The sequence below is a fragment of the Trichechus manatus genome, unplaced genomic scaffold (assembly GCF_000243295.1).
Source record: "Trichechus manatus latirostris isolate Lorelei unplaced genomic scaffold, TriManLat1.0 scaffold00037, whole genome shotgun sequence".
NCBI classification, from domain to species: Eukaryota; Metazoa; Chordata; class Mammalia; order Sirenia; family Trichechidae; genus Trichechus; species Trichechus manatus.
Window position 1 is genome coordinate 5683807 of NW_004443973.1, and position 12367 is coordinate 5696173.

Here is a 12367-nt window from a genome sequence, read left to right on the forward strand (position 1 = left end):
CAGTTGATAACAGTTACCCTCGAGTCAATTCTGCATGGCAACCCATGTGTGTCAGAGCAGAACTGATTTTTCAGAAGTGGACTGCCAGGACTTTTTTCTGAGGCACTTCTGGGTGGACTCGAACTTCCAACCTTTTAGTTAGCAGCCAAGGCTGTTAACTGTACCTGTACCACCCAGGAAATCCAATCTTTGCATAGAGAGATTAAAAAGAAAAGGACTAGAATGCCTGTCAGACCACCAATGGCAAGTGTCAGAACTAATCAGCTGTCACACACAAAAAATACTCAAGTAAAGACATATAAAGACACCTCCTTCTTCTTTCTTCTTTCTTTTACCAGCTGCATCATATGGAGGTACCACTGTTTGTTTAACCACTCGGCTACTGATAGGCTAATTCAACAATACTGCAATCTACATCTATAAAAAAGTCAATGCATAAGAAAAAGATCTGGAAGGATATACAATAGAAGAGTGGTTACTGCTGGCAGAAGTGGGTGTCAAGGTGAACTTTTGCTTTATTCATATTGTCTTAATGATTGTTTAATTAAAGAGAATATATTGAGACACTACTTTTTAAAAATAAGAGGAAAGGTGAGAAATGCCCAGTTCTTTCAGAATTTTAAGTCCAGAGTACTGGGAAAGATGAGTGAGGGTACTGAGTGGGACTGAAAAGTTCCTGGAACATCTTCTCATTACACATGACTCATTATTCTCCTTATTCCTAAACTGTCTCCTCTCATCCAAAATGACAATTTATTAATACCAGGAAAAGCTGGGAAGGAAAAGAAGGTGAGGTTAGCTCCTGGTGGCTTTGTGACACGATTCTCCCTCCTTTGTCCCTGTCCCCATGCTACCAAATCTGACAGTACACTTTATATTGAGGTTTAAGTGGGTAAAATAGTCTTTGTGCTGAACTTTCAAAAGCACAAAGGATATCAACAACATTCTCCTCCTACCCTGAGAGAATAAAACTGAGGAGGAAATTCATCACAGTCATACACTGTATTTGTCTGAATACATTACCCATGGAAACTACCCCTCATTAAAGTCAAAAAGTTCAGAAAAATTGCTTAATGTGTTAATATCCCTGTACATTAATTCATTTGGTTTATCTATAGCAATCCATTGAAACTTAATCCACCCTGCCACAAAGTCTGGGGTTTGTGGATAAGCCACAGCTATCTGTTCAGCAACTAACACTAGTTCAAAAAAAAAAAAAAAAGGATCTCGAAGTGATATATAAGCTAAAATACTAAATAAAATAATCAGATAATTTAAATACTTAGTATTTCAGGGTATAATAACAAAATTTCATTATTCTAATCAATCACATGTGAGTTAATCCTGGTTCTGTGTATCTTGGTTACTCTTGTATTCTTGTACTTTAATCACACCTTTGTTACAAAGTTGAAATGAGGAAAAGTACCTGGCCCATAGTAAGTGTTCCAAAAATGTTTTATTATCAAAGAGACCAACGAAAGATTTTTTTGGTAGGGAGGGAAGCACATTATGGGACAGAAAGGGCAAATTCCATCCTATAAAATATACTACTTACTGCGTTTGGAGAAGAGGCTGTATATGGTCTCCAAAGACATAGACATCAACACTCCAGGATGATATATCAAAGAAGATAGTAAAAGGACACAATATAGAGAATAATATTCACATTTAGGGAAGGACTGCTATCAAGCTAACAGCAGTCACAGTTTTAGTCCTGCACCCGTCTACTGCTTCATCGGTTCTAGTATCACATCGGTACTTCACCGGTACTTGTAAAGAGATTTAGTTACACTAAACAACTAGCCATTCCTTTTGTACAGAAATTCCTTATCTCTAGTGATACTGGTATTTACAATCATTTAGCACATCTACGGAATTCTACTTTAATGAGAGAGAATGCATATCTCCTTATAAATAAAAATACCCCCTCCAAAGTATGCAGTTCACTAGCCATAAAAAGGTTAGTGTCATCAAAAAACAAGCCTCTCCTCACTTCACCTCTAAGAATTAGAATCCAGCATTACTGCACATCTCTTAATCCAGATTCAAAGAAGATACTTAAAATATCTGAAAGGGTGAGACTTTAAAATCTAGGCTCAGAGTAGCCTTTACCTAGAACATAATTTTTTTTCATTGTTTTTAAACCTTAAAATATAAAAAGCCATGTGAAGCAGAAAAAAAAAAAATTGCCTATTGAACAAATGCAGACATTTTGCTTTATACAAGTTCATAACATTTTCTGTACAACCATTCACAGTTGCTAGAATCCAACTAGTTCTCTATTTCAGTATTCTATGTATTCAAAGACTATTACATCTATCAGCTGTAGGTACGGCATAACAATAATCTCCACAATTTTATTTTCTATACTTCATATTTTAGATGACAAAAACAAAACACAATACCGATAAAGCTTAAAAGCACATCAAAACTGTCGCTATACCCTTTTTAAAACCTTTAAAATAACTATTAATGATTGGATTTTTAAGGCTTTAATGTTACCTAAAAAGACAACATTTACAACCTGAACACTTCTTTTGAAGTCTGGCCAAACAAAAGGTCAATATTATTAAACACTATAGATTTTCCCATATATTAATAATTTTTCCTATGATAAAAACATCTCCATTCAAGTCTAATGGGTTACTGAATTAAGTGTGACTGTAGAAATAATGACAACAAATTTAACAATAGCTAACACTTACTTAACACATACTATGTGCCAAGTACTGTGGGAAGTGCTTTATATGCATTAATTCTTCTAATCCTCACAACAACCCTATGAGGTAGGTAGTACAGTAAAACCATTAATTAGAAATCATCAAGGAGTAGAAAGAATGAATTATACAATATGTCAGAGATATTGTATTCTATACCATTAAATTTTAAATCTAGACTTCCCGTTAAATGTGGTGAACTGACCACATGCATTTATTTCCTCCACATCCAAAACTTCATTAAAATGGCAATAAAGGAGTATAAATGGTACACAGTGAGAACAGGAGAAAGACTACAGAGTCATGAGATTTCAGTAGTCTTTATAAAGATAAAAAGTAGGAGGAGGTATGATAATTCATACAGGAGAGTTAAGGAAGTTAAAGCCTAAGTACCCAAAAGGGAGAAGACAGACAAAACACCCACCTACCAAACGCCTAACAAGTCTGGGACTTGGAAGTACCAGGTATTGCAGAAGATGGGAGTGAGGTATAGGGCTGAAATTAGGGCTAGAAATCTGTATAAGGAGCAACTGGGCCTCAGGTCCTCTCCCAACTCTCCACAGCCAGATCAGCCATTCATCCTCAACCACTCATCCACAGGAGAAACTGAAGCTCAGGGTCACCAGCCATAGAAGAGGGCCAGGGAGGGATGAGGTGAGGGTGGGGCAGAAAATAGGGGAGTTAAGTAAAAGTCATCATACGAACTGTGGTATCCTCAGTGAACACAGGAGTCCTTTCTAGAGAAATGAAATGGCCCCAGAAAAAAGACTTCCACTGACAATTTAGGAGATCCCAACAAAAAAGCCCAGGTCTCTGCCTGATGGCCCTTCAGGTAACTGATAAACCTGGCTCACAAATAAGAAGCTATGAAATTAGCTTTCTAGGACCATATTAAGAGTGGTAATATGAATGGATGAGCTATCCAACTTTTCTAAGAAAGCCTTCATAATGAAAGAATCAAAACAAATAAGAAAACAGAATCAGGAAATAGAAACAATGCAAGAAACAGAAGTATTAAAAAAAAAGCCTTAACTATCCTGGAAGAAACATGAGGAGACACTGAATCTACAGAATAAGAACAAGGTGTTATGAAAAAAAGAACTGAGAAAAAAGATCTCCTAGAAATTAAATAAACCAATTGTCATCGAGTCAATTGCGACTCATAGTGACTCTACAGGGCAGGGTAGAACTGCCCCATGTGGTTCCAAGGCTGTAATCTTTATAGAAGCAGACTAGCACATCTTCCTCCCAAGGAGTGGCTGGGTTCAAATCTCTGACCTTTCAGTTAGCAGGCGAGCACTTAACCACTGCACCAACAGAGATCCTATAAATTAAATAGCTTTAAAAATTTCAACAGAACAGCTAGATGATTAAAAAAGGGTAGGAGGGTGAAAGTACAACTTAAAGGGAAATGGAACAGAAAGGATTTTAAAAATTAAAGGATCAATCTGGGAGGCCCAACATTCAAATAACAGGAATTTTAGAAAGGGAGAACAGAGAAAAATGGAGGGGACGAAATTATCGAAAAGATAACACAAAACATTTTCCAGAACTGAAGTAGACAAGTTTACAAGATGAAGGCTCCACCAAGTCATTAAAATGAATGAATAAACACTCACACTTCATCATGAAATGTCAGGGGTAAAGAGAAGATCCTAAATGTCTCCAGAGTGTAAAAACAGTTCCCATATAAAGGAACAGTATCACAATCTCACAGTAATGCTGAATGCTATAAGACAATGGAGGAATGCTTTTAAAACTCTGAGGAAAAATTATTTTCAATATAAAGTTCAAACTACCAATCAATCAGGAGTAAAGACATTTTCATACCTGTAGAACCTTGAAAAGTTTACCTTCCATACACCTTTTGTTGGGAAGCTACTGGTGGATAAGCTTCAGCCCCAAAAAAAAAAAAAAAAAGGGCCATAAATCAAGAAAGAGGAATTCATAGGATCCAACATAAGAGAAAAACAAAAGGGATCCCGGGATGACCACTGAGCCATGGAACAGCCTCAAAGAACAATGGGCCAGATGGCAGGAGATGAAGGACAGTGGTAGAGATGGCCCCAAAGGACCAAAAAACAAAAAAAGGAATTCACAGATTATCTGATATTTTTTAGCATTTAAGCCTTTGGATAATCATTGTGATCGATACGTAAAAGACCAAGAAATTTTAAGATCAGGAAATTATTAACTCTAGGAAAAACAAGGTTCTAGTAGAAAAGAAATGATGGTTCACCTTGTGACTCATGAGTGATCAACATTTATATCTACTGATTTAATAAACAGTTGTGATAAATCTGTATCAGGAGTGGTAGGGGAAGAAAAATGGGGAAGATGGGATGTAAAAAAAGTAAACCCTTTCTACCAATGAAAGAATCCAAGAAATCGTTTCTGAAATGGATAAATCAAGAAAAAGTGGTATAACAAATTTTAAATTAGGAAGGTAAATACAAGTACAAACCACTAAGAGTTTAAAAATACAACTGGGCTCTAAGTCTTTTCTATTTGATTTTTTAACTATATGCATGAATCATTTTAATAAAAAGAAAGCTAAATTTAAACTTACAAATTCAGTGTGAATTCAAAAAGAAAAGGACTGGAGAACTGGGAAGACAAGAAGCAGCTCCATCTACCAGCTACAATTTACTTACCCACCAAAAACCAAACCCACTCACTGCTTGAGGAGATTCCGACTAATAGCGACCCTACAAGACAGAGGAGAACTGCCCCATAGGGTTTCCAAGGCTGTAATCTTTACAGAAGCAAACTTCTACAACTTTCTCCTGCAGAGCAGCTGGTGGGTTCAAACCACCAACCTTCTGGTTAGCAGCCAAGCACTTAACCACTCTGCCACCCGGGCTCCTTACTTACCCACCAGAGCTCTTAGAAGACAGACCTCCTGCAGCCTAATCTGGCTTTCTTTCAGGCCAGGACACTCCCTCTGCACCAAGTGGCAACAGCAAGGCCCTAAGGACAGACTCAGTCACCTCATAAAAATTGGTGCAGCTCATATTAATGATATTATAATGTATGTGGAAACAGAATAAACAGCAGTATAATGTTAACACATTACAAGGATACCTATCCTGAGACCTCGGCATGATTTTTAAACACTAAATAGGATAATACATAGTGAAAAACTGCAATGCAAGGTCAAGGGTTCCATGGCATCTATGGAAAAGAAGACACTATCTTTTGCCTTGGAATTTAAGTTTGAGCAACAGCATCCATTTCTGGACTTGTCTTGATTAAAAATAACACAATAATCTAATATAATGTATAAAAAATTCAAATTTAGTCTATTTACAAAAAAAATTCTTATCAAGATCCCTTCAATCACGGAGGCCTGCAATCCACTTGAAAGAAAACAGGAACAGCAAGCCCCTGAAAGGAAAAGTGAGCACGGGCTTTGCTTGTAAGACCATTGATATACCAAGAGAATCTCCAAATTTCTCAATAACTTCAGGGCCTAGACAAAGCAAAAAATTATAGAAAAACCTGACAAATTTCAAAGAAAGACCTTGGTGTGGCTAACATTCTTAAAGAATTGTTTTTATTTGATTCATCTTTTTCTTAAAACTCAAAAAGTCAGGCACACTTAAAAATACACATGGCTGCTCAAAATGCAAGGTTCCCTTAAGCTTGATAGGCTGCTTCATGCTGCCAATTCACTGATCAAAACCTAGATTTAATTCAAGATACATTTATGCTCCCTCAAAAAAAAAAAAATTCACAAACGTGTTTGGTTTCTAAGGAAAAATAAGTGGCTTTAAGTCACAATAAAAGCTATATTTAGGAACACAGCAAATCTTTCTTGAAAGCACCTGTTTCAAGGGGGGAAAAATGATACAAACCAGAAATGATTGTATTTATTTAAAAAAAATACAGAAAACTGTTCATGAACTCATCTATTTGTGTAAAGCAATAGAAAGTGAGTCTGATTATTTTCCATGAGCTCAAAAGCTTGGTAAAGTGTTTTCAGTATAAACCTATTACTTCCAAAAATACTAACTACCAGAAAAGCTCCCTAACAGTAGCACCTTGACCTTCATGGTCTTATCACTACCAGTTTTTACAAAAACAAACAAACAAAAAAAAAAAAACCTGAACGCCAGCTCAACGTGAAAACTTACTACATTATAAAACTTTGTTTTTTTTTTCAAATTAGACAGCTGAAGTACAACACATGGGCAGAAAAAGATTCCATTATTTAACACTGAGTAGTCTAATGACATAGGAACCCTGGTGGCACAGTGGTTAAGAGTCTGGCTGCTAACCAAAGGGTCCGCAGTTCAAATCTACCAGTTGCTCTTTGGAAACCCTATAAGGCAGTTCTACTCTGTCTTATAGGGTTGCTATGAATCAGAATCTACTTGAGGGCAATGGGTTTTTTGTTTTTGTTTTTTTTAAAAATGACCTCGTGCTACTTAAAATCACAAACATTTTAAGTAGCACACAGTTTATCAAACTGCATATTATATAACTCAATTGTTTATAGATTGTTTATGTCCATTTTAAACTTGAAGAAAGTCTATAATTACAGATTTTAGTAAAGTGAATACCAAATATTAACTCTAAAAAAAAAAATCCCACGTAAACTTACATGAGAATTTAAATACTGTAGGTCATACCACTCTAAGCTCACAGGCAACAAAACTAAAAGTATGCCTCATACTCACCACGAGGCCCAAATATACAAACAAAATCAAATCAATAAAGAATATTATTAGCACTTGATAAAGATTAGACAGAATATCAATAAATGTAAAAAAATACAATGTATTATATGATGATTTTGAATGCAAAAACCACATATTTATTAAACATCTGATTAACTTAAAAACACCAGTTTGTTTTAAAGTGCTCCTCATCCAAGACTTGGAACAAAACCATCACCCCAAAGTGAATTAAAAAACCATTTACAAAGCAAATACTAACAACAGATATGGGCAGGCACTAATCAAAAAATGCTATTTATTGTTTAATTAAATAATACCATTCTAAAGTGATGCAGAGCAGTCGCCTTGACAGAATTCCTTTTCTGTATAAATATTCATAAATAAAAAATATCTCTAGATATTCTAAACAGTTGCAAACATTAATACCTTACAACAGCAGCTTAATGTCTATTTTAGGAAAAAAGCACTAAAATCTTCCTCCATTGAAAGTCATTTATTTCTCTGGTGCGAGTGAGCAAGGTCACTACAACATCAAGCTTCTTTTCTAGAACAATGTAAATAACAATGTGTATACATCTTAAATTTGGTAGGTCACAAAAGTTAGAATTCATTTTTTGATGCAACAGAAAAATAATAAAAATTAAATACTTTAATCCAACATTTGGTATTGACAAATCAGTAATGTCAACTTCACATATGAAGGACAACACAGTCTGCTTTTAAAAAATCTTCAATGTATCATAGTATTTGGGCTAAAAATATTCAGAATATTAAGTGTTTCCTTTTTGCTTAAAGGAATACAATAAAATACAATCACCATCAAGCTGCTATCGTAACTCATTTTTTAGCTAGGGTAAAGTGACCATTTGGTCCATGGCACAAGTTACATATATCACACTTCTGTCGAACTGAAACCTTATGTTTATAAGATTTCATGTTTATAAGCTACAATGCACACTGACTAAGCTGTCAGTCCCTCAGTTTTTTAGAAAAATATCTACTCTACATTTGTCCTTATGGATGTCTAAATGTTACACCATCATCTGTTTTAAAAAAAAAAAAATGCACATTCATACAGTGAAGTTATTAGGAAATTATTCTTGCAAATAAACTATATAAAGATAAAATACACTTCAAAAGTATGTGGTTGTTTTTTTTTCTTACAACGTTCTATAAAGTGCAGAGAAATCCTAGGTAAAGGGAAAAACTACTCCCTATAACAACAGTTTATAATTACAGCAGCTTTTGCATAGCAATACTTAGAGGAAGTTGGACACTTCAGTTTCCTCAGGAAGAGAAGGATGGAAGAGGATCTTCCGATTCAGATTTCTTTTTGGCCATAAATTTGTTTTCTTCAGGAATGGCTGCTGATGCCAAATCTCCATTAAGTGTATTTCTTGAACAGTGAACAGGTCCTATCAAGAAATTAATTAAAATGTTACACATTTTATCAATATTAATTTCAGTCCTCTGCTAAACAACATTTTAAATTTCCTATTCAGGGACATGAATTTCCTTTAATTTCTTGCTAATATTTGTTTAACAGAGAAAAATCTAACTTTTCTAACATTAACAGTGACAAAGAGACACTCCAGAGTTCATGAGATAAAGTATGAAACTACCTAAAGTAGAGACTTTGTTTTATTCATTGCTAGAACCATGGCTGGCATATAACAGGCAGTCAATAAATATTTGCTGAATTGAATTTAATCTTTCTTAATTAACTATTGCTTTTTCAGCCTGATCATTTTAATGCTATTAGTATCCTCCTTGTTTTCTAGGCAATGAAACCAGGACCCGAAAAAGGTTACATACAATTGTTACCAGAACTAGGACTAATGCAAGTGTTGCTTTATTCGGTGTGAGATTGAGCAAAGCTGACAAGGTATCTGGTAGGGAAAGTTCTCATATTTCCATTGGGAATGCAGCTTAGAACTATGACTGCATCTCTAAGTGAACACAACTGAACACAAGCATAGCCCAGTTCCAAAGCAGGTGTACTTTTATATATACATATTGTTTGAATTCATAATGGTCATTTATTATTTGTGTAACTTTTTAAAAAACTAGTTAATTAAAAAAAAAAGTAGCTGCATCTGACAAGGAGAATTTTTTTAAATTTTTTTTTTACTGTACATTAGGTGATGGTTTATAGAACAAATAGTTTCTCATTAAACAGTCAGTACACATATTGTTTCATGACATTGCTTAACAACCCCACAACATGTCAACACTCTCTCTTCTAGACCTTGGAGGACCTTTTTTTTTTTTTGGTGAAAATATACATAGCCAAAGATGCAACATTTCAAAAATTTCTACACATACAATTCAGTGACATCAATTACTTTCTTCCAGTTGTGCTGCTATTCTCACTATCCTTTTCCAAACTATTCCATCACCATTGTCTTCAACTCACTGTCCCCTAGGCTTCCCATCAAACCTTTTGAGTTGCTGTTGTCAATTTGATCTCACATAATTTTTTTTTTTGTACTTTAGATGAAGGTTTACATAACAAAATAGTTTCTCATTAAAGAGTCATACACATATTGCCCTATGACAATGGTTAACAACACCACGACACGTCAACACTGTCCTTTCTCAACCTTGGGTTCCCTATCACCAGCTTTACAAGAAGAATATTTCTAAAGACTTTCAACTAAGACTGCCAATTGTAAAACACATACTTTCTAAGGAAAAGCACTAATTCAGTCTCTACTTTGTCAACTAACTAGAAACATTAAATTTTAGCATAAACACAATCTAAGATAAAACGTCTGACCCACCCTCCACTTGCAAAGTTAGAGATTAGTTTTGCTGCAGTCCATAACAGCTAAATTGGGGGATGCTAAATGAAACAGGAATAGTTTTCAAAAAATCAGGACCAGCGTCTCTAAAGGGAAGGGAACTAAAGGAAAATGACCAGCTTTTTAAAACATCAATCCAGCTCTCACAAACGGTCCCCTGAAAGAAGAAAAAAAGTGACATCCAGAGAAAAGTACCAGGCAGCATACAAAAACTCTTTCATGAGCTCTGGAATAAAAAGGTCATGTGTAAAAGGCAGAAAGAATACATGTCATCAGGAAAGTCAAAGGGAGGAAAAGGTAATAATTACAGGGCAACAGTGAAAATAAAGATGAAACAGTCCCTCTGCCTAGGATCATATGTAAGGGAAAATAGGCTGAGTTATTTAAGTTCCTGCAGGACTTCTATCTCCTTCATCAAAAAGAATAGTCCAAGAAAGACTAAAGTCCAAGACAGACAAGGAGATAGCAAAAGAACAATCAGTTTTAGCACCATGGGTGGGCACAAAATGGTTTGCGCTTGACTACTAACTGAAAGGTTGGTAGTTTGAACCCACCCAGCAATCTGCTTCCATAAAGCTTACAACCAAGAAAACTCTATAGAGTTCAGTCCTGCTCTGTAACACATAAGGTAGCCAATGAGTAGAAATCAACCTGCCAGCAACAGGTTAGTACCGATCTCCAAATCAGCTAAATTACATTCCAAGGTAGTAAAAGAACTTATGTTAGACCCGTGACTATCTTTTCTAAACTACATAGAAAAAGAAAAGTTTTCAAAACTGTATTTAAAAAAAAAAAGGTGGGTCAGGGAAACTACAGAATAGCAATGCTGACATTAATCCTGATAAAGTTCTGGCTTTATCAGTATGCGTTACACCTCAACATAAAGAAAACAAAAATCCTCACAAGTGGACCAATAAGCAACATCATGGTAAATGAAGAAAAGACTGAAGTTTCCAAGGATTTCATTTTACTTGGATCCACAATCAACACCCATGGAAGCAACAGTCAAGAAATCAAAAGACACACTGTAAAGTGTTGAAAAGAAAGATATTACCTTGAAGACTAAGGTGCACCAGACCCAAGCCATGGTGTTTTTAACGGCCTCACATGCATGCGAAAGCTGGATAATGAATAAGGAAGACCGAAGAAGAATTGACATCTTTGAACTGTGGTGTTGGTGAAGAATACTGAATATAGTACGGACTGCCAAAAGAACAAACAAATATGTCTTGGAAGAAGTATAACCAGAATGCTGCTTAGAAGCAAGGATGGCAAGACTACGTCTCACATACTTTGGACATGTTATCAGGAGGGATCAGTCCCTGGAGAGGGACATCATGCTTGGTAAAGAAGAGGGCTAGCAAAAAGGAGGAAGACCCTCAACAAGATGGACTGACACAGTGGCTGCAACAATGGGCTCAAGCATAACAACAATTGTGAGGATGGTGCAACAATGATTGCACGGAGACCAGGCAGTGTTTCATTATGTTGTACATAGGGTAACTATGAGTCAGAACCGACCCGACGGCACCTCACAACAACAAAGTGCTGGCTTATGAAACTAATGGACTATAAAGACACAGAAGAAAGAAGTCACTCCTACATGGCAAGCTCAAGCTCACTAAGAACAAATCACATTGGCCTGCAAGCCTCACCTCCTATTTAGTAGCCTTAGTAGACTTGGGGGCGGGAAGGGGATGTGCAAGGAGGGTTCACGGGAATCCTGTATCTCTATCTTAACACCCTACCAGATAGTCACTTTGGACTCTCTGAAAGCACTTTTGGACAGGGTGAGAAACATGGACTGGATGAGAAAACCGAGGCTTAAATAAATTAATGACAGCCCCTAGGGAGGCCTGTGAAGCACCTTGTGTTAGTCACTGGTAGGAAACAGAAGGCAAAGTCAAACTGAGTAACTCGAGGTGAGCTTAATAAACATCACAAAGGTGTTGGCAGGGTGTAGGAATATCACAAGAGATGGTGCAGTAGAGCCCCAAGGTAGAAGTTATTACCATCCGAATCAAAAAATTCCTCGAATCAAATGAGAATGAAAACACATCATACCAAAACTTTGGGACACAGCAAAGGCAGTCCTCAGAGGACAATTTATAGCAATAGATACACATATCAAAAAAGAAGAAAGGGACAAAATCAAAACATTAAC

General features: G+C 35.9%; 1 protein-coding gene across 2 annotated transcripts in view; it reads right to left on the bottom strand.

The window, feature by feature from the left end:
• Positions 1-3924: 3924 nt before the first annotated feature.
• Positions 3925-12367, bottom strand: part of PLEKHA3 (pleckstrin homology domain containing A3) — a 28782-nt gene continuing 20339 nt past the window's right edge. Inside the window, exon 7 of one of the 2 annotated variants that reach the window (XM_023730528.1) lies at positions 3925-8814. In XM_023730528.1, the coding sequence (XP_023586296.1) occupies positions 8687-8814 (128 nt within the window). In that variant the 3' untranslated portion in view covers positions 3925-8686. The remainder of the gene's footprint in view (positions 8815-12367) is intronic. The other variant, XM_004375466.2, reaches the window with a different exon arrangement.